Source organism: Carettochelys insculpta, chromosome 2 (assembly GCF_033958435.1).
Source record: "Carettochelys insculpta isolate YL-2023 chromosome 2, ASM3395843v1, whole genome shotgun sequence".
Taxonomy (NCBI): Eukaryota; Metazoa; Chordata; order Testudines; family Carettochelyidae; genus Carettochelys; species Carettochelys insculpta.
This window is the reverse complement of record NC_134138.1, coordinates 80,437,853-80,460,927: the sequence shown is the minus strand read 5'-3', so window position 1 is coordinate 80,460,927 and position 23,075 is coordinate 80,437,853. Positions and strand designations below refer to the sequence as shown.

At 47.4% G+C, this 23,075-nt stretch overlaps 1 protein-coding gene across 1 annotated transcript in view; it reads right to left on the bottom strand.

Moving 5' to 3' along the window:
* PRKDC (protein kinase, DNA-activated, catalytic subunit) overlaps positions 1-23,075 on the bottom strand; it is a 164,116-nt gene that overhangs the window by 43,756 nt on the left and 97,285 nt on the right. Inside the window, exons 61-63 of the mRNA XM_074987196.1 lie at positions 22,822-22,953; positions 19,675-19,854; positions 441-649 (exon numbers count right to left, since the gene is read on the bottom strand). Of these exons, the coding sequence (XP_074843297.1) occupies positions 441-649; positions 19,675-19,854; positions 22,822-22,953 (521 nt within the window). The remainder of the gene's footprint in view (positions 1-440; positions 650-19,674; positions 19,855-22,821; positions 22,954-23,075) is intronic.

Genomic DNA, 23,075 nt, shown 5'->3' with positions numbered 1-23,075 from the left:
AACTGATGAATGTTAAGACATTCTATGCAATTTGCGCCATACCTGGGTGGCTGCATAAATTTCATTATTGATACATGGAAATAATTCTTCTATTAGATTATAAATTCATATTAGATTATAAATTCAAATCACATATTGGATTGTGTGAACTCCACTCTGGCTGAGAAATGCTGAAATGATGCTGCACACTGTACTCTGAAATCACCTGTAAGAGTGTAGCATTTAACTGGATTGGAAACCAAGTTGTTGAATCTGAACCAGAAAAGTTGTTGGAACAGATTTATGACATGGGAGTAGGCCTGCCTGAAAGGTCAATAATTAGCTCAGATGTATTAAATATATACCTAGTATGAAAAAAATCAAGCTTTATGTATGGATCTTGGTTGGGTTAGTTTGATCAAAAGCTACCAGAATTAGTTTCTCCAAAAACAAGCACTCACTTAGCAAGTTCAATCCATCTAATCACGTCGGGAGAGAGCTCTGTTCTTCCACGCACTCGTTTAGATAGTGGTTCTTCAGCGTAAGAAAGCCGAATTAGAGCCTGCTCAAGAAGCAGGATGCCCACAGGTTGCTGTAAACTGGCTAAGCAGCTAGTGCTCACAGTGGCCGAGTCAAGATCGAGCAGTTCCCTGTGCTGGTAACTCATTTCCTGTAAAACAAAGAAATGGGCAATTATTGGGCCTGTAAGAACTAGAAATAGGCCACTGCATCACAAAGAGAGTTCCTAGCTGTGGCACAGTTTGCCTTAAGTAGGAACGGCTTAGAAGATAAGAGTAACCAATCCATTTCTCTACCACTCATGCATCAACAGACTGAACTAAACTCTGCAGAATATAAACTAAATTGGAAATGGAGAAAAAGAAATTTCTTATCTCATAATATTCTTTGCATTAGCAACTTCTCTCCAAGTCCATCCATCACGGATCAGTGCTCCCTACTTGTGGAACTCAGAGGAGGTCCACTGTTGTTGCTGGAGGCTCCAGGACTAAGATCTGCCCTTCAGCTCCACCACCCCACAGCAGGTCTTCCACAGTTTTACAAGCACACCAGCAACCAAGACAACCTCACTTAATAGACTCCCAAGATTAACTGAATTCAAAAAGAGAAGCTGCTAACAGAAATCGAATAATCAGTTATGAAATTTCTCAATCTGTGGCAGTTTCTCTACTCATTTGTTATGCACTGGAAGTGGCAATCAGTGAATCTGAAAAGTAGGAATAAAAATGATAAGCAATTTCATTATTATAGTAGAGAAAAAGGCAGGAATAGAAATTCTTCACAATACCCAAAGCAAGAGCTTTATAAACTAGGGAGCTGTGTGGGAACCAAATCCACTAGCATCCTCCCATCCCAGCTACTGAAGTATGCCTTTGCAGAGAAATGGAAACTTTCTTTGCAAATCTTGCACCTAGGGATTTTGTGTAGTTCCCACATGCCAGCTGGTACAGGATTTTTTCATTGTGCCTGCAAGCAGCCTTGAAGTCCTAATACTGTGACATTTTGAACATAATGGTTCCTGGCTCCCCTCCACTGGCCAGAGCAAGAAAACTGACCAAGGCTACTGTGCTGCTCAGTTTCCCAGTGCTGCAAGGGGAAGGGAGCCAAGAACCACATGGCTGGTCAGTTTCCTGGGTCCTGCAAGCAGCAGGGAGATAGGAACCAGAGTGACCCCTGGTTCCCGGTTGTCTGCTACACTGGGAGCCAGGAACCAGGGTGGAGTTTAGTTCCCTTCTCCCCCAAAAGTTGCATGAAAATTTGAGTTATGCAGGGGTTGAGGGAATGCAACCCCTGTGTAACTCAAGGGTTTACTGTAAAAACATACCCTAACAAATATAAGAAGTCGTGACACCTTATAGACTAACAGATATTTTGGAGCGTAAGCTCTCGTGGGCAAAGACCCGCTTCATCAGATGCATGGGGTTTCAGAGGGGTATTTAAAGAGTGGGGTGCCAGTAAGAGGGAGGGCCAGAGCTGACAAGGTCTATTCAGCAAGGTGGAAATGGCCCAGTATCAACCGTACTTATCAAAAGAGGAAAAAACAAGTCAGATCAGACAGGGGGATGTCAGCCATTGTCAGTGTCTAATGGGGAGCTGTGACAATGGCTGACATCCCCCTGTCTGATCTGACTTGTTTTTTCCTCTTTTGATAAGTACAGTTGATACTGGGCCATTTCCACCTTGCTGAACAGACCTTGTCAGCTCTGGCCCTCCCTCTTACTAGGACCCCACTCTTTAAATACCCCTCTAAAACCACTGCCCCACTCATGCATCTGATGAAGCGGGTCTTTGCCCACGAAAGCTTATGCTCCAAAATATCTGTTAGTCTATAAGGTGCCACAAGACTTTTTGTTGTTCTCCAAGCTACAGACTAACACGGCTACCTCTCTGATACCTAACAAATATGTCAGAATGAACTGAAATGTTTCATATTATGAGATTCTGTAAATTTGTATTTCAAACATGATTGTGCGAGCATGCACACAGGTCAAGAGTAAAAGCACAGTCAGCTTTCAGTATGTTGTTTGCATTTACTCTATCCCCAAAGGGACACTTAGGCTTGATCCGAGACTATCACCTAACTTTGTATTGCACAAAGTGCACGTCTCTGTGTCCTCAAAAGGAATTTCTGCAGGTGCATTTTGAGAAACCCATGCGAGGGTTGAAGTTGGTGCACAGCACCAGCAACCCTAACCATGGAAATAATTGATTACTGATTACCTCTAATGAAATGACTCATGCAACGAAGTTTTGGATCCTTACAAATCTTCACCACTATGACCGAATTACAGCCAAAGCCATATCTATTTTGACCTCTGGATAGGAACTCTCGGTTCCCCTTCATTATAAGGAACTGGTGGCTATGAGCCCTTTTCAGCAGCTGTTAGTTAAGAATGGGTCTGTTACTCTTGACAGGGTGCTGCAGAGTTTGTTTTGGTTATTCATGTACGCTATGTCTTTCCCTGGCTGCATACAGTGGAGAGGTACAGTACTATCTTGGGAATCCTACAAGAGGGAAGGGCTTCTTGTACACGTACCCTGATTGTGGAAGTAGCTTGCAAGATGTTCCTGGAACCCTCAAAGCTGTACATACAAGCTAACTGATACCACTTGGGGCTTTAGTCAATGAATTGGAATAATTTTGAATATGGGAAGGGATTTACCCTTCTGCAATCCCATGAAGGTGCAGCTCTGTGAGGAGTGGAATATGCAGGTGCCTCCATGATTGCACCTACACTAGCAAGTTCTTTCAAAAGATGTTTTAAAAGAAGGGGGCTCTTTTGAAAGATCCCATGGAGCGTCTACATACAAAAAGTGTTGTTTCAAAAGTAAATCGAAAGAGAATGTGGTGCTCCTTTTGAAATCGCTCTCTATTTCCTATTTCAGGAAGAGCACACCACTTTGGAAAGCTGCTTTCAAAGGAAAACATGCATAGACATTCAGCAGGCCCTTTTTTCCCAGAAGAGCAGTCCTCACGGGGCCTGATTTTTCAATCCCCAGCCTTCTCTTTCAAAAGAGCAGATCACTCTTTTGATCTGCTTTTGTGTGTGTGTGGACGCACTCCTTCGAAACTCCATTTCAGTATCTGGGTGTGGGGACTCTGGATCTTCTCAAGGTATTTTCTCCTTGAGCACCAGTTTGTTGTGTGTGACCCACCCCTTGAGCACAAGAAGCAATGGGCTTAAACTGCAGCAAGGGAGGTTTAGGTTCAACATTAGGAAAGCCTCCTGATCACCAGGGTGGTTAAACACTGGAATAAATTGCTTAGGGAGGTTGTGGAACTTCCATCACTGGAAATATTTATGAGCAGGTTAGACAGACCTCAGGGATGGTCTGGTGCTTGTGACCAGCCAGCTGACAATTGCTCTAAGAGCAGGGGACTGGACTTGATGGCCTCTCAAGATCCCTTCTGAGCTAGCCAGATAACTTCCTCCTCTCACTTGGCTCTCTGTCCAAAACCTGAGAAGAAGAGGTTTTTCTGCACTAGAGACATAGATTCTAGGGGCCTGGCAGGGGACGCAACATGCTGCTCTGACTCTGAACTCCATGCCCTAGCAGTGCAATTGTTAACTGGCTGGTCACAGGCAGGACACAACTCTTCCTCTGCAGAGCCCTGTGAGCAGTTCCCACTGACAACAGGGTGGCCTAGTGGCTAGGGGCCTGGGGTGGGGTCTTCAGCCCCCACCTTAGAGGCTGAAGAATAAGTTTGGGGCATGGCCACAAGATTCTAGTTTCCCCTCCAGCAGGAGAAGGATTCCCCAGGGGGCTCCCCCTTTGTGTCTGGGGGAGAGTTCTGAGGCTCTGTCCTCCAGGAGCCAACCCAGTGGCAACTCTGGCTCGGACCCTGCTTACCTCGGAGCCAGCTCCTGCCTCTTGGCTCATAAGCCCTGACCTGGGCTGGCTTCCCTCCTTTTATGCTCCTCCAGGCCTGACACTGGCTTCAGGTGAACCCAGATGGGGCTGATTGGGCAAACAGTCTCACATAGGGAACAACACTTAGATGTAAGCCAGGTGTTTGCCATGTTTGACTGGGAGCAGAGGACCCTGGCATAGGGGCACTGAGCTTGCAGAGGCCAATCCAGGTGACAGTAACTACCACACTGCCATTTACCTGATTCAGAGTAGGAAAATAAGTTGCAGTTACTCAAAAGCAAATAAAAATAAAGGTTTTAAAAACAAAAAGGTAAGGAAAAAAAATGAACCACCAAATTGTACCAGTGCCAGAGGCAGAAAATCTGGTGGCCTGATCTGAAGACTGAAGTTTAGTTCTGGAGTCTCCAGAAGTAATAATGGACCACCTCCAAACTCCACAGGTGAGGGGCATTAGCCCATGAGTAGAAAGCTGTGCAACAGACAAAATAGGCCATTGCTCCAGGTATGTATTTCAGCTGACGTAGCCAGCCTGCCGCTCATCTTGGGCATCACATAAAAAAATAAAAAAGGAACACATCCTTCCTCCTGTTCATTTAATGCTCATGCATGATTTGAAGAACAACGATAATTTAAGGATCTATTAAGTGCTGCATTTCTGTTATAAACCCAAGCCCAGGCTAACAAAAAAAATGGATTGTTGAACTGCAGGCCCTAAGCCTAAAATCCTGTCCAGCTTTAGCAGACCAGAGACTGAAGTGAAATGCATTTATCAGTACTTGTCTAGCTCTGCTTTTTTTAAGCACAGTGCGCCAGTTTTGATGTATTTTTGCTCCCATTTAACCTTAATCCACAGCTGTACAAACCCTGATTTTTTTCAGGGCATAGCATAACTGGTTGCTTCAGATTACATGCAGCTGAAACACAATATTCCAGTTTTTGCAACCCAAATGCACATTTAAATTTAAAACAGTAGACAACTATATGGAAGTTATTTTTAGCTTCAGATTTTAAAATTAAAATGAAATGCTGTATCCAAACCTTGACAGCATGCACACAACAATCTTACAAATACTGGTTTTCCTGTTATGGCCACCACAGAAAGCAACAATGGATTTTAGAGTGGTAGTTAATGCTTGATTCATGCAATGCTGAAGACCTGCAAACGAAATATGCCACTGGAAACTGTGACCAAAAAAATGTATGTGCAGGCAACTAATGTAATTCCTTATGGCAGCAATCTAGTTGTTAACGGATTTACTACAGAATTCTGTTTAGTGTCACCTGTCAATTACATTCATCCTCTCTAGTAAAGCCAGTGTTAGGTTTCCCATTCCTACCCAATTTTTAGCAGGATGAAGCCTTGGGATGGGAGACAAAAGCTTGGAAACTGTTGGTATGAGGAAATACAAGTATCTCAAACCACAGTTTTAAAAATAATTAAGCCATTCTCATCCCTAATTTAAAATTTAACTTCTCCTTTATGCAGTACCTGGCAAGAATATTAGGTGACTTCTCTGAACTCCATTCCTATGCTTTTTAGTAAGTTTAAGGTAGAAAAAGTAACTGCAGAAACAGAATCCCACAATTTAATTGTTGTATGTCTTCGTCTTACAAAATTAGAGAAAACTTATAGGAACATAATCATATTGTGAGCAGCAAAAATACAACAATTTTATTGATAGAGGCTAACAGGCAGGGAAGATAGTTCAATGAAAGTAACAAAAAAGCACTGAGCTTCGGAACCAGCAAAACTGTCAAGAGGGAATACATGGTAAATAGAAAGCCTTAGTAAGAAGCTGGCTAGGAAAGCACAGACTACTCCCCAAAGTATTCAACTTTATGTGCAGCTGCAGAGAAGAAAGTAAACAGGAAGCTGTAATACTTTACATGTGCAAATATGAAGTGCTAGGAAGTGAGGTTATCACAGTTTAGAAAACTGGCTTGACACTGGACAGTATTTGCAGAACAGCAGTGTTTCGCTGTACTAAGAAGGACACCTGCTGGTACAGATTGGGTTTTTAAAATTTCTGTGCTAGAAAGGGGAAGCTAAATTAGCAGCTATCCTATAGGAATGTTATTTTGTAGTGACTTCAGAGGTTCATAAATTACAAATGGATCGATCAAAAACAACTCAAACAAAGAGACATTAACCACAGAGAGGTGTGTATACAAGTAGTTTTGAATTATTAGTAGGCATCCTCCATAGACTATGGATCGCGCCCTTTATAGTTTCAATTGAGGGCTTCATTTACAGTGTCTACTGCGACTATGAAGGCCCACACGAGAGTGACAGTCCTTGCTGCATCTCTTGCAGATGTGGTGGGTGTCTGGCAAGTCCTTAGTGTGCTTTCTGTGCGCTCGCTTCTCCTCTGCTAGCTGTCTGATCTTCAACTCGCCCTTCTGAAGGCCCTTGTGTAACCCCTGCCTCCATCTGCTGCGGTCGTCTGCTAGTTCTTCCCAGTTGTCCAGCTCGATATCTACCTCTCTGAGGTCTCTCTTGCACACATCTTTGTAGCGCAACTGGAGGCGTTCGGGAGTTCTTTTGCCAGGGGCTAGCTCACCACACAGGATGTCTTTTGGAATCCTTCCATCATTCATCCTGTGGACGTGGCCAAGCCAGCAGAGTCGACGCTGCCTGAGGAGGGTTTGCATGGTTGGGATTCCAGCTTGCTTGAGGACGGCGGTGTTGGTCACTCTGTCCTTCCATGATATTCCAAGGATGCGCCTGAGGCAGTGCAAGTGGAAGACGTTCAGCCTCTTTTCCTGGCGGGCATACAGGGTCCAAGTCTCGCTGCCATAAAGGAGGGTGCTGAGGATGCAGGCTCTGTAGACTTGCATTTTGGTGTGAGTGTACAGCTTGTTGTTATTCCACACACTCTTGCTGAGTCTGGACAGAGTTGTGACCGCTTTTCCTATCCTCCTATTAAGCTCAGTGTCCAACGACAGCGTGTCAGTGATGGTGGACCCAAGGTAAACGAACTCGTGGACTATCTCTAACGTATAGTTGTCAATGCTGATTGATGGGGATTCAGCATCATCCTGACCGAGTATGTTTGTCTTCTTTAGGCTGATGGTAAGCCCAAAGTCCTTGCACGCTTTGGAGAACTGATGCAGCAGTTTCTGAAGCTGGTCTTCTGTGTGAGACACAACAGCAGCATCGTCTGTGAACAGCATGTCTCTGATGAGGACTTCCCGCACCTTAGACTTGGCTTTCAGCCTCGCAAGGTTAAACAGTTTCCCATCAGATCTTGTGTGCAGCAAGATCCCCTCTGTTGAAGATCCAAAGGCATGCTTCAGGAGGAGTGCGAAGAAGATCCCGAACAATGTCGGAGCAAGCACGCATCCTTGTTTGACGCCGCTCCTGATTCTGAAAGCATCCGAAAATGCGCCGTCATATTGGATGGTTCCTCTCATGTCTTCGTGGAACGACTGGATCATCTTGAGTAACCGTGGAGGACAGCCTATCTTGTGGAGCAGTTTGAACAGACCATCCCTGCCGACCAAGTCAAAGGCCTTGGTCAGGTCGATGAAGGCTATGTAGAGTGGCGTCCTCTGCTCCCTGCACTTCTCCTGCAGCTGCCTTAGAGAGAAAACCATGTCAACGGTAGACCTCTCTGCGTGGAATCCGCACTGCGATTCGGGGTACACCCTCTCAGCAATCTTCTGGAGTCTGCCAAGGATGACACGAGCGAACAGTTTACCAGTGACGCTTAGGAGGGAGATTCCACGGTAGTTGTTGCAGTCGCTTCTGCCTCCTTTGTTCTTATACAACGTTACAATGTTAGCGTCGCGCATATCCTGTGGAACCTCACCCTCTTTCCAGCACAGGCACACTAGCTCATGTAGGGGTTCCAGGAGTGTGTCCGTGGCACACTTGATTACCTCTGGTGGTATAGCATCCTGGCCAGGGGCCTTTCCTGCTGCAGTGCTGTCGATGGCTTTCTTCAGTTCATCCACAGTCGGGTCCTGATCCAGTTCGTCCATTACTGGTAGGAGCTCGACGGCATCGAGGGCTGTGTCAACCACAACGTTCTCGCGTGAGTACAGCTCGGAGTAGTGGTCAACCCAGCGCTCCATCTGTTTGGCTTTGTCAGCGATGACTTCACCAGATTTGGATTTCAGAGGTGCCATCTTGTTCTGGGTGGGTCCTAATGCCTTCCTCATACCCTCATACATTCCTCTGAGATTACCAAAGTCAGCACAGGTCTGGATGCTGCTGCATAGCTGGAGCCAGTGGTTCTTGGCACAGTGCCTGGCTGTCTGCTGTACTGTTCTTCTGGCCGCTCTAAGTGCTTGTTGGGTACTCTGGCTCGGTGAGTGTTTGTACTCCAGGAGTGCAGCGCGCTTCTTTTCAATGACTGGAATCATCTCATCGGAGTTAGCTTTGAACCAGTCATTCGTGTTTCTAGCTCTTCTTCCAAACACCGACAAGGCCGTGTTGTAAACTGCATCCCTCAGATGTTGCCATTTGGATGTCGCATCGGCGCCCCCAGGGCCGCTGCGCAGATTTTCCTGGAGGGTCTCTCTGAACTTTTCAGCTTTCTCCGAGTTTGCCGTCTTTCTGGCGTCAATGTGGGGCCTTCCAGCAGGTTTAGAGCAGTACAGCTTCTTGGGTCTCAGCTTGAGCTTGGAGCAAACTAGCGAGTGATCTGGATCACAGTCAGCACTATGATAGCTACATGTCAAAAGGACGTTTTTGAGGTTATTACGCCTTGAGATGACCACGTCTAGTTGATGCCAGTGCTTTGAGTGTGGGTGTCTCCACGACACTCTGTGCTGTGGCTTTGTTTGGAAGAATGTGTTTGTGCTGCACAGATTGTGGTACGTGCACAGTTCAAGGAGACGCTGTCCATTGTCATTCCTTTTTCCCACACCGAAGTGTCCTAAGCAGGAAGGCCAAGAGGCCCAATCAGCTCCAACTCTTGCATTGAAGTCACCCAAGATGTACAGTTGTTCACAAGCAGGTATTTGTGCTACAGCAGCACTAAGCACGTCACAGAACTTGTCTTTTACTTCTGGTGTGGCGTACAGGGTTGGAGCATAAGCGCTGATCAGGTGGACGGGACCGGCACAAGTTTGAAGCGTGATCCGAAGAAGTCTTTCTGATCCGCCCATGACTAATTCCACCATTTGTAGGAGGGTGCTTCTGACAGCAAAGCCAACACCATGCTCCCTGGGTTCTTCCTGGGCTTTACCCTGCCAGAAAAAGGTGTAGTCCTTTTCCTTTAGAGATCCCGAATCTGTGAGTCGCGTCTCTTGCAGTGCAGCGATATCAACTTGGAGCCTCTTCAGTTCCTCGTTGATGACAGTGGTCTTTCGGGTGTCACTGATGGCCTGAAGATCTTCAGTCAAGCCGGTCAGCATGGTCCGCACATTCCAGCAAGCAAGCTTAAATTGTTGATGTTTCTCATTTCTTGTTGATTTTCTTATTGGTTTGCCTGGTGCCCAAATTTCAGTCACTTGTCAGGTTCAGGAACCTTAAGCCTCACGCACCCAGCGAGGCAGGTGAACTGTGGCGGGACAGTACCCTATTGGCTGGGGGCTGCCCAGCTTGAGGTGGGCGGTGACTGTCCAGTGAGATGCGAGGATCTCTCCCACTGTCGAAGGTAACCCCTGGCGCTTGTTCTCTACGCCAATCGAGCAAGAGCTTATAACCAGTATCTGTTGCCTCCCGTGTTGATGCAACGCTGTTCAGCGATGCCGGAGTACCTCTCCGGGCACAAGCCTGGGCACTTATTATGGGGACTCTGGGCTGCCCAGACAACAGTGTCCCCTTCTCGGCTTTACTGATATAGTCCAAAGGAGAGGATAACCTCCACGTCTGGTACCAGCTCAGCTGCAGGAGTTGCCGGGACAGTGCCAGAAGTTGACACCGAACCGCCTTCGGACTCCACTCCGGATTTTCTGTCAGGGTTTACTCCCTTAGCCTTTCTCCTTCCCAGGATAACCCACAAGGCAGTGGGGTGTGGAGAATGTGATAAAGGATCCCACTACTTCATACCTCCCTGTTACCACGAGTCACCATAGCTCCCTGCGGAGCAATGACCTCATATCCCCGGGACCCCCCTCCCCACCTTTCACCCCCGCCCAGCTACCATCACCATAGGACCCTCCCCAACCCACTACCCCCATCTGCTCCCATGTCTGCCCTCCTCACTGCACTGGCCCTTCTCCCCCCAGCTGCTCTCAGTGCCCCCAGGTCCACACTCCCCCATCGCTCTTCAGGCTCTTCTCTTCAAAGACTCCTTTTCCTGATAGTGCTGCCTTGCAGGGCACAGGTGGAACACCATACCTGAAAATGACAACAAACACGGGGCTCCTCCCTCAGCGAACTCCCAGAGGCAAACTCCCTTCCCTGTTTGCTGCTGCCCCCTGTCCGCTGCTCCTTTTTTTGGAACTAACTGATAAACTTAACAGTAACAAGTCACCAGGACCAAATGGCATTCTCCCAGGAGTTCCAAAAGAACTCGAATGTGAAATAGATTACAAACCACAGTTAATAGTTCTGCTATCCTTTAAATCAGCTTCTGTACCCCGTGACTGGAAGATACCTAATGTAAAGCCCATATTTAAAAAGGGCTCGAGTTGATCCCCGCAATTATGGACCAGTAAGTCTAATGTTGGTAGCAGGCAAACTAGTTGAAACCATAGTCAAGAATAAAATTGTCAAGATACAGAGAAGAACATAATTTGTTGGGCAAAAGTCAACATGGTTTCTGTAAAGGGAAATCACGTCTTACTAATCTATTAGAGAACAACAGGAAGTCTTGTGGCACCTTACAGACTAACATATTTCGGCGCATAAGCTTTCATGGGCAAGGAATGGCTTCATCAGAAGAGTTCTTTGAAGGGGTCAACAAACAAGTGGACACAGAGGATCCAGTAGATATAGTGTACTTACATTTCCAAACAGCTTTTGACAAGGTCCCTCACCAAAGGCTCTTATGTAAATTAAGTTATCATGAGATAAGAGGGAAGATCCTTTCATGGACTGAGACTTGGTTAAAAGAAAAGAAACAAAGGGAGGAAGAAAAGAGAAGTTACTCACCGTAGTAACGATGGTTCTTTGAGATGTGTCCCCGTGGGTGCTCCACAACAGGGACCCCACAATAGGTGTTGGGCAGATCGGGATTCTTCCAGCAGTTTCTCCTGGATCGTGCATGCGCCGGCGCACGCCGCTCCCTTGCACGTCCCCAGCCATGTGCGCGATCTGGTCCCCACCAGTTCCTTGACCAACTGCCTCGGGTGCTCCTGCAAAACATTAGACAGAGATCCGAAGTGGGGAGGATGGGCGGGTGGTGAAGCACCCACGGGCACACATCTCGAAGAACCATCGTTACTACGGTGAGTAACTTCTCTTTCTTCATCGAGTGTCCCTGTGGGTGCTCCACAATAGGTGACTACCCAGCAGTAACCCAAGAAAGGAGGTGGGTAATCACTTTATCTGCAGCTTGCCCTCGAAAGGACTGCTGTTGAGAGGCGGGTATCCTCTTGGAATACCCGATGTAGGGCATAATGCTTGGCGAAGGTGTCACAGGATGACCAGGTTGCCGCTCTACAGATGTCCTTCAATGCAATGCCCTTATAGAAGGCTGTTGACGCCGCCACCGCCCTGGTGGAGTGAGCCCTGGGCGGGGCCAGCAAAGGAGTCTTTTGAAGTTCATAGCACATTTTTATACAGGATACAATGTGCTTTGAGATTCTCTGTGAACAGAGACCTTCTCCTTTTGACCTGGGAGCGACAGATACTAGAAGCCTGTCCGTTTTCCGGAAGGACTTAGTTCTGTCTATGTAGAAGGCCAACGCCCTTCTCACATCCAGGAGATGCAGGCGTGCCTCCTTGCTGGAGCTGCAAGGCTTCGGGTAAAACTATTGGCTCGTTAAGATGGAATTCTGATGAAACTTTTGGAACAAAGGCTGGGTGCAGCCGTAAAGTTACCACCTCCTTTGAGAATACTGTGCAGGGTGGCATTGCCATAACTGCTGCAAGCTCACTGACCCTGCGAGCTGACGTAATTGCAAGGAGGAAGGTTGTTTTTATCCTAAGGAGACGTAGGGGAACCGTGGCTAATGGTTCAAAAGGTGGACCCGTGAGCGTGCTGAGCACCAGGTCCAGGTTCCACGATTGCGGAAGTGGTTTCTGAGGGGGGTACAGGTTTACCAACCTCTTCAAGAACCTGGTAACGATAGGATGGGCAAATACCGTGGGCCCCTCCTCTGTATGCCGAAAGGCTGATATAGCGGCGAGGTGGACTTTTAGTGAGGATAATGAAAGTCCGTCCCTCTTGAGATCCAATAAGTATTCAAGTATTACTGGTATAGGAATGGCAAGGGAAGCTAACTGTTTGGCGGAACACCAGGCTGTGAATCGAGTCCATTTCTGCTTATAAGTCTTCCTGGTGGAGGTCCTTCGGCTACTTTCCAGGACTTGTTGTACTCTCTCCATGCATGTACTTTCTAAGGAGCTGAGCCATGGATTAGCCATGCTTGTAGGCGCAGGCTCTGAGGGCTCGGGTGCACTATGGACCCCTGGGACTGCGTGAGTAGGTCCCGCGCCACCGGCAGGGGGAGCGGTGGGCGGTCCGACATGCGCAGAAGCAAGGGAAACCATTGCTGCCGATCCCACGTTGGGACTACTAGTGTCATGCGAGCTCTCTCCCTTCTGGCTTTCTGCAAGACCTTGTGGATAAGCGCTGTGGGGGGGGGACACGTAAAGTAGGGGGCCCTTCCATGGAATCATGAATGCGTCCCCCAGGGACCCCCGCCCCACTCCTGCTCTGGAGCAGTACTGGGGACACTTCTTCTTGTGCTGTGTGGCAAACAGATCGATCTGGGGAAACCACCATGTGTGAAAGATCGGTCGTAGCAGATCGGCGCAGATCTGCCTTTCGTGCGTGAGTGCAAAGCGCCTGCTCAGCTGATCTGCTTTCATGTTGTGAGCACCTGGCAAGTACGAGGCTTTCAATGTAATGTTGTTGGCGATGCACCAGTTCCACAGTCAGACTGCTTCCGCACATAGGGCACGGGATCGGGCTCCTCCTTGTCGATTTATGTAAAACATAGTGGAGATATTGTCTGTACTGATCCCGACTACTTTGCCACATATGTGGTCTCGGAAATGCTTGCAGGCATTGAACACTGCTCTGAGCTCTAGTATGTTTATGTGCAGTGACTGTTCCGCAGGGGACCATAGCCCTTGCGTCACCTTGTCACCGATGTGTGCTCCCCATCCTATGTGGGAGGCGTCGGTAGTAAGAAAAATAGAAATTTGTGGTTGGTGAAAGGGCACCCCTGCTAGCAAGTTCTTGGGATTTACCCACCACGCCAGGGATCTGTGCACCTCTGTCGTGGGCGACACTACCCTGTGAATGGTGTGGGATGCCAGTTTGTAGACGCTCGCCAGCCAATGCTGTAGGCTTCGCATGTGCAATCTGGCATTCTGTACCACAAATGTTGCTGCCGCCATATGGCCCAGCAGCTGTAAGCACGTTAAGACCGGCACCGTGGGGCTGTATGTAATGACTTGCACCAGCATACTGATGACACGAAAGCGGGTGTCGGGCAGATACACCCTTGCTGTGATAGAGTTTATGCGTGCCCCATGAACTCTATGTCCTGTGTGGGGTCGGTCTTTGACTTCGCGAGGTTGATGACTAGGCCCAGTGAAGAAAATGCGTCCGCTGTGATGCGTATCATGCGTAGGACCTCTGTCTTCGAGGCTCCTTTCAGTAGGCAGTCGTCCAGGTATGGAAATATGAATACCCCCTGTCTGTGCAGGTAGGCTGACACCACTGCCAAGGTTTTGGTAAAAACTCTGGGGGCCGAGGAGAGGCCAAACGGAAGAACCCTGTACTGGAAGTGTTCCTTGCCGACCATGAAGCGGAGGAAGTGCCTGTGTGCTGGGTGGATCGTTATATGAAAGTGAGCATCTTGTAAGTCGAGGGCTGCAAACCAATCTCCATCGTCCAGTGCCATGAGTATGGAGGCGACTGTAATCATCCGAAACCATTGCTTGTGCAAGTAGCGGTTGAGGCCCCGAAGATCTAAGATGGGCCTCCAGCCTCCTGTTTTCTTCTCTGTGAGGAAGTAGCGTGAATAAAACCCTTTCCCCTGGAATTGTTCTGGTACTCTTTCCACCGCCCCTATGAACATAAGGTGGTGCACCTCCTGTATGAGCCTCGCCTCGTGGGCAGCGTCCCGGAGGTGGGGCCTGGAGGGAGGCTTCGTCGGTGGGAGCGACTGGAAGGGGATCGCGTAACCCGTGGCTATGATCTCCAGCACCCATTTGTCTGCGGTGATCTTTTGCCATTGGGAGTGAAATGGTCTGAGGCGATGATGGAACATGAGATGAGAGTGGCATTGCACGATGGTAGTGATAGTGCAGCCCTCAACATGCCCATCAAACTTGTTGCCTTTGGGCCTGTCCCAAGGGTGCACGGCTTTGTTGGGAACGTCGCCTGGGAGTTCTGTACTGTTGCTGCTGTTGATGTCGCCCTTGGTCGTAGCCCCGCTGATACTGTGCATGCTGTGGTTGGTATGGGTAGCGTCTTTGCTGAGGGTAATATTTTTTCTTCCTATATGGAGGGGTATAAATACCCAGGGTTCTAAGTGTAGCTCTTGAGTCCTTACTGGAGTGGAGGACCGAGTCGGTTGAGTCTGCAAACAACTTTTGCATGTCAAAGGGAAGATCCACGATCTTCGCCTGTAGATCCCTTGGGATGCCCGATGTCTGGAGCCAGGATTCTCTACGCATGACCACTGCTGTAGCCGTTGAGCATGCCGCCGTATCTGCCACATCCAAGGCGATCTGGACTCCCGTCCTCGAAGCGGCGTAGCCCTCTTGCACAATCGCCTTTAACACCGGCTTCTTATCCTCCGGAAGTGAATCCATAAGAGAAGTAAGCCTGGAGTAATTATCGAAGTTATGGTTTGCTAGGTGTGCAGCATAATTTGCCATTCTCAATAGCAGGGTGGAAGAGGAATATACCTTCCTGCCAAACAGCTCTAGCTTCTTGGCATCTTTGTCCGATCCCCCCGATTTGTACTGAGAAGTCTTTGACGTCTGCTGGGATGATTCAACCACCAGTGAGTTCGGTTGTGGGTGACTGAAAAGGAACTCCATGCCCTTTGCCGGGACGAAGTACTTCTTGTCTGCTCTTTTATTCATAGGCGGAACAGAGGCCGGAGTCTGCCATATGGTAGTGGCTGACTCCATAATGGCTTCGTCCAGCAGGATAGCAATTTTGGATGAAGCCGAGGGTCTCAAATTTTTCAGGAGTTTGTGATGTTTCTCCTGCACTTCTGCCGTTTGAATGCCCTGCATGAAAACCACCCTTTTAAACAGCTCCTTAAACTGTTTAAGGTCATCCAGGGGAGCGACATCCCCAGGGGCCCTGGCTTCATCTGGGGAGGATGAGGAGGAACCACTAGGGTAAACCTCCCTCGAACTCTCGGGTTCCTGCAGTCGATGGTGTACCTGCTCGCTGGAGGATTGCGAAGGAAAGTCTCGTGGTTCTAAAATTAACTGCCCTTGAGATAACTGAGTTTCCATCTGCGCCTGGGAACATCCACGGGGGTATTGGCTGGCCGGGGGGACCTGCCCCTGGGCGTAGGCCTGGGGTGTCTCTGTCCAGCATGATAGGAACGACCATGGCAGCACGGGCCTGGGGACGGAGACCTGGACCACTCTCGGGGTGTGTACCCCCGATGTCTGGGAGAGCGAGACCTCCGCGAGGACACAGATAGCAGTGACACTGGTTTGTGATAGTACTCCAGCGGATCCAATCCCAGAAAAGGCAAAGGTGGCCCCAGCCATGGTGACATTGGTTGGAGGAATAGAGGAGGTGGTTCTGGATAGGCCGGTGGAGACCCAGGCCTTCTGGGCGGCGTGTGTAGCACAGGGGGAGAGCTTGTTGTTAGCAGAAGCGCAGCCCTGTCCAGAGAAGGGCTGGGTGCCGGGTTTTTGCTCTTGCCTTTCCCCTCCCCTGCGGGGCTGGCACCGCCCCCTGCCGCGCCGGGGATCTCGACCCTGCTGTCGGCGCCGCGCTCTGCCCGCTCAGCTGCGGTGCTGCGCGGATAACGTCCTCTGGTGCCTGCGGGCTCCGTGCCTGCTGGCCCTGCACCATTGGTGCCGCGGGGGTCGGTGCCGCCTGTGGTGGTGCCCCCGGTTCCTGCGCTGGCCTGGCTGCTGCTCTAGGCGCTGCGTGTGCTGGCTGTTTTGTAATTGGAGGCTCAGCCTCTGCCACGTGCGCTGCCGCGGTGCCGCTTGCCTGAATATGCAGCTGGGGGCTGTGTGCTCCGCCCGTCCCACTCGCTGAGACCGCCGGCAGGGATTGAGCTGGGGAGAGCTTCCTCCGTTTTTGCACCGAGGAGGTCAGAGAAGCTGCCTTCCTTTTGTGGAACCCAGAGGGCCCTTCTGATTGCCTCTCCAGCGCGTCTGGCTGGAGGGCCTTATCAAACAAGAGCATTTTACAACGCATTTCTCTGTCTTTTCTTGCCCTGGCTGTGAGCTTAGCACAGTGGGAACACTTCTGGGTAACATGTGATTCCCCCAGGCATCGGATGCATTCACTATGCCCATCGGAGGCCGGCACAGCTTCATGGCAGGACTCACACTTTTTAAAGCCTGAAGAAGCCATCTCGGTGAGTCCTTTACTGTTAATAGGGTACTTAGCACCTTATCCGTGCCTGTTTACCCGAATTGCGGACCCCGGCCTGCAGGGCAGCGGGCGGCCTACTGGCCTTCACGTCCACTCTTCTTCTCCGCTCCTCTCTCTCTCTCTCTTTTTTTTTTTTTTTTGAAAAAAAAAGAAAACAATTTACACGTAGAAACACTGTCTCATCTGACTCTGGCCATAGCCTGAGCGGATTCCGTCTGCAGCCGATGGCGGTTGAGAAGGAACTGGCGGGGACCGGATCACGCACGTGGCCGGGGACGTGCAAAGGAGTGGCACACGCTGGTGCATGCGCGATCCAGTAGAAACTGCTGGAAGAATTCCGATCTGCGGCGCCAGGTGAGCCCGACACCTATTGTGGGGTCCCTATTGTGGAGCACCCACGGGGACACTTGATGAAGAATGGTAATTTTTTAGACTGGAGTGGGGTAAATAGTGGTGTTCCCCCAGGGTCGGTCCTAGGACCAATCCTATGCAACTTATTCATAAATGACCTGGAGAAAAGGGGTAAACAGTGACATGGCAAAGTTTGCAGATGATATTAAACTGCTCAAGATAGTTAAGACCAAAGCAGATTGTGAAGAACTTCAAAAGGATCTCACAAAACTAAGCAATTGGGCAACAAAATGGCCAATGAAATGTAATGTAGATAAACGTAAAGTAATGCAGAATGGAAAAAAAAAAAAACAGCTATACATACAATATGATGGGGACTAATTTAGCTGCAACTAATCAGGAAAGAGATCTTGGAATCATCATGGATAGTTCTCTAAAAACATCCATGCAGTGTGCAGCAGCAGTCAAAAAAGCAAACAGGATGCTAGGAATCACTAAAAAAGGGGGCATTGAATAAGACAGGGAATATCTTATTGCCCTTGTATAAAACCATGCTATGCCCACATCTTGAATACAGATGTGGTCACCTCATCTAAAAAAGATATATTAGCATTAGAAAACTTTTAGAAAAGGGCACCTAAAATTATTAGGGTTTGGAACAGTTACCATATGAAGAGAGATTAAGGAGACAAGGACATTTCAGCTTAGAAAAGAGGATACTAAGGAGGGATATGATAGAGGTATACAAAATTATGAGCCGTGTAGAGGAAGCGAACAAGGAAAAATATTTGTTCCCATAACATAAGAACTAGGGGACACCAAAAGAAATTAATGGGCAGCAGGTTTAAAACAAATAAAAGGAAATTCTTCACACAGTGTACAGTCAAAATATGGAGCTCCTTGCCAGAGGAAGCTGTGAAGGATAGGACTATAACAGGGTTTAAAAAAGAGCTAAATAAATACATAGAGGTAAGGTCCATTAATGACTGTTGGCCAGGGTGGGTAAGGAATGATGTTCCCAGACTCTGTTTGTCAGAAGCTGAAGATGGATGGCAGGAGAGAGATTGTTACCTGTTCAGGTCACTTCCTCTGGGGAAGCAGTGTGATGACTGTGTGATTACTGCGATCACTTGGATGACCATACATTTTACTAGAAACTCTGAAAATTAAGGTAAAATAGGAGCTGACATGATATTCAAAATTGCTTGTTGGTTTTATGTAAACAGAACAAAGAGGCAGCAGAGGCGAAAGGTTCAACTATTAGTATTAATGGGAACAGCTTTCATGGGTTTGCATTTTCCCTTTAGCAGAAGACTGCCTGCATTTCTAGTGAAATTAGTAACAAGTAGTCATTGTAAGGGAATGGACTGAAGACACTGGCAAGAAATTAATAAGGAGTTGCTGAGGAGCGGGGAGGGGGAGAACACATGCTATTAATAGTTGTAAGCCTTACACCTCAACATTTCTCAATGAACTGTGAAGAACATGCCCCAAAAGATTAGCTGGTATGGCCAGACTTCTGAATTAATCTCAGAGCTTTTATTTTTTTTAAAGTATTTATCCATTATGGTTGCAGAAAAACCTTCACAATGTGACCAGAATGTAACAGAAGTAACAATGCATGCCTGAATTCACACCAAACTGAAACCGTAGCTGTGATGCATGACCTAGCCTATTACCTCAATGGATGCTACTTTAAAATTGCCTAATGATGATGTTTTAATGTTATCACCGTTATTTTCACTGCTCAATAACTCATGTAAGAAAGCAAAGGAAGTACAGTATTATTTTTTTTATATATATATATATATATATATATATATATATATATATATATATATATATATATATTGCATTTCCCAATATGTTGTTTGATGCACATGTGAGAAACTAGTCAGGCAGGATACAGAAGATGTTTACATTAATATGGACAGGCCTTTAACTAACATGTGTTGGAACTGTAGAACAACTGGTTCCACCTTCATAAAAGGGGACCCAGCTTTCAACTGTTTAGGAAATGCTGCATTGAAGCATTCTGGCTAAATTCATGTAGCTTTGATTTCTGGCTTTTAACTCTGATTTTTGTTTCATACTTATGGAACACAAAATCATACGAAGCATTTGGATGTCGCATAGGTTACAGAACAAATCTTTTGCCATCTTCCTTGACTGTTTGCCTCCATTTACACTCTATCCCCTCCTTTGCTTTAATCCTCTAGCAAGGTTAAAACGCACTGTCAGGAGTTAGCTGTGACACCACTTTCATGAGACAACATGCCACAGAAAGCATTACCTGGATGCAGGCTATGAATGGTGGGAAGTAAGACACTGTTGTGCTTAGGAAGCGGTTGAAGTTCTGCAGCAACTCCTGGGTAATGCAGTTTTTCTCTGACGGACTCTTAAATTTGTTCATTTCTTCCAAAATTCCAGTAAACAAATTGCTGAAGAGCTGCTTGGCCAATATTGGATCTTTCTGTAATTTATCAATAAGGCCACAGTATAAATGACTAAGACAATGTAACTGGTTTCAGCTCAGCCTGCTAGAAATTAATAATGCTGTAATCTCAGCGTCCCCATTGCATTCCAAGTGTGGTGTATTTCAGACAAGGTGGACCAAATCTGAAGAGCCAAAATCTTTTGAAAAGATGAGGGAGGGGTCAAGAAGACAAGATCGCTAGTTCTCTTTGTTAATTACATATTAGACATTTTGAAGAAGATCTAAGCAAAACAGCATCTTCTAAATGTCAGAAATGTTTTGAGCAAGACATGTGACCCTGTACTTTTACTGTAGGAAATAAGGTGTTTCCTATGAGACCAGTTCATTGAGTGCTTATACCAGTGTCAATAGGAGTGGGCTAAGTCACGAAGTGCGCATTGGACGCTTCTGACGTGGACACACACATCATAGCCACAGGTATCATCATGTGCAGACACACCTCTAGCCAGGTCTCGGGCCCACCTTAGTACATCCAGCAAACTATTAAGGACCTCCATTTGAGGGCACAGCTCTCTTTTTGGAAAAGACCTATAAGAAGGCTGCATATGCAACTACGCAACACAGACATTTCACACCACATCTGTTGCTGCTCCCATATCATCCTCAGGGTCACCAGGAAAGACCACAGAGGAAAGAGGGACAGAAAATGCCCACACCAATCCTCTGGCCAGCCCAAGCCTTCAGCTGGCCACAAGCATCATCCTCCTCCTCTCTGGATCCATCCCACCTCACCTTCTCATCCCAACTACCTCCTTTCTACAGTGCATGGTCTCTGATTACTTCAGACCAATGGGTACTTCGTATGGCAGAGAGGGGATTGTCCCTCCAGATAACTACCACACCGTTCTTCTACCCTTGCTTCCCTCTCTCTCTTCATCGTCCCTTCTCATAAGCAACTCCTCATTCAGGAGGTGCAGTCACTGCTTGCTAAAGGGGCAATGGAGAAGGTTCCTTAGGAACAAAGGGGCCAGCGTTCCTACTTCCACTATTTCCTAAGAGCAAAATCCAAGGGAGACCTCTGGCCCACTCTGCACCTTCAGTAACTCAACACACTTGTAAAGAAACCTCAAGCTCTAAATGATCCAGTAGACTAATACACCATCCTTGACTTGAAGGACACACACTTCCATATTGCTATCTATCAGCCCCCAAAGAAGCACCTTAGATTTGTGGTGAACACCACCCACTAGCAATTTGCAGTCCTCCCATTTGGCCTATCTACAGCACCTCAGGCAGTCATCACCACGTTCCTGTGCAGAAACCAGAATGTGTCTCAATGAGGCAAAATATACTCCATCCCCTATCCAAAGGACAGAGTTTGCTGAGGCAGTATTGGACCCAACCCAAGCAAGAACATTCTTCCAAGAAGCAAGTTTTGATACCCTGGCTGTATTATTCTGGGCCTCAGGCAGATCCCCACTACTCTCGTACAAACCTGCCTGAAACTACTGGGATACAGGACGGCATCTACAACATACCAAACTCAAGAGTCAGGCCTCTTTAGTCATGGCTGGCATTGATACATTGCCCAGCCTGGGACAAACCAGACAGACTTCTGTGCCACTTAATTTTGTATGAGGTCCTCCACCTCAGACAGCAAGGGCTTTCAGTATCGTCCATGAGAGTCCACTCAGAAGCCCACTTGGTGTTCACAAACTGCACAGTCAATTGATTTTTAAAAGACCTCAACACATTCTGTCATCAAATACAAGAGCCTGTCCTCCTGTTACCTCGAACTAGTTCTCTCCAGACTGACGGCACTGCCATTCGAAGTAGGCTAGTGATGACGCAGCATTTGGAGAGGCAGTGTTCCAGTGCTAGACTCCAACTTCACCACCTGAACGTGAGCTTGTCAGTCACCTCACAAGAATGCACATCAACAAGCACTCAAAGAGGAAAAAATGGTTACTCACAGTCTTATAACCGTTGTTCTTTGAGATGTGACATTCATGCCCATTCCAATACCCACCCACATACACCTCTGTTGGAATAGCTGACAAGAAGGAACTGAAGAGATGGTGGGTCAGCAGGACTGTATATCGGACACCATGAAGGTGCCAATCCAGGAGACACCCAGACTAACGCTATGGCTAACTGCTAGGAGGAAAGTCTTGTGGCTACTGTGCACATGCATGCACATACCACCCGATAGGCTTGGGCATGAACACCTCATCTTGAAGAACAACAGTTATGAGACGATAACCATTTTGAATTCATATCCCACCCAGCAAAGCCATTCGAAAGGTCTCAGAAAAATAGCAACTCCTTCCACGTGTCCTTCCATATCTCCCTGGAAACCCTGCATCTTGGGAGCAGATGCCCAACATTCTCCCAAAGACTTACAAGACAGGACAGAGGATCAGCTAACTCAAAGACAGAATGGGAAGCCAGCTATGTGTGAGGCTGGAACAAAGCAATACAGGTGAAAAGCAACAGACCAGGTTCACACGTGTTTATTGAACAGGTAGATGTTTGCAAGCATAACATAGCTCAACCCACCTTGCTCTTAGCGGGACTGGAGTTTAGGAAAACTATTCATGAGCCTAACTTATGCAACCTTATTCCTCACTGTGGCATTGTGCTGGGCAGGGAGACAACAAGGATAGCCAAAGATGCTGTAAAAGCCTAACTATCAAAAGCAGTGAGTCCAGTCATAATTGATACTATTTCAACTGTGAAATAGTTGCTACACCAAATTACCAAAGGTTCCCCAAATTATGACACCTTAATGGTCATTCAGACCTTAATGGGGTCTGAAATATAGAAAGTGCTGAACAACCAGAATTTGGCTCTTCAGGGTATTTTAAGTTGGCAACACCCATGACTGAATCGCACCAAATCACAAATCCTTTTGAAAAAAAGCTTGGTGGTCACACACTCAATTTGCTTTCCAGAGAACAGTTTTGGAATACTTGTTTAGTGACCTGCAAACAGAAAACAGACCTGTGCCACAGCCTGCAGAGGCGTGATTAGGCTGCTGTATTCAATCTGAATATCAGGAAGGTCTCCTTGTCGGTAACTCCTGTACAGTGTGACCTGAGCGTCTTGCTTCATCTTCAGCTCAAATTTTACCTCCTGCAACAATTGCCACCAAAAATGCAGATTTGGTTACATGCAGAAACAAAATATCATGTAATACATACTCAATGAAACCTGTTTCTGGGTTAATGGAGGAGACATAATAAATGTGATCAAAA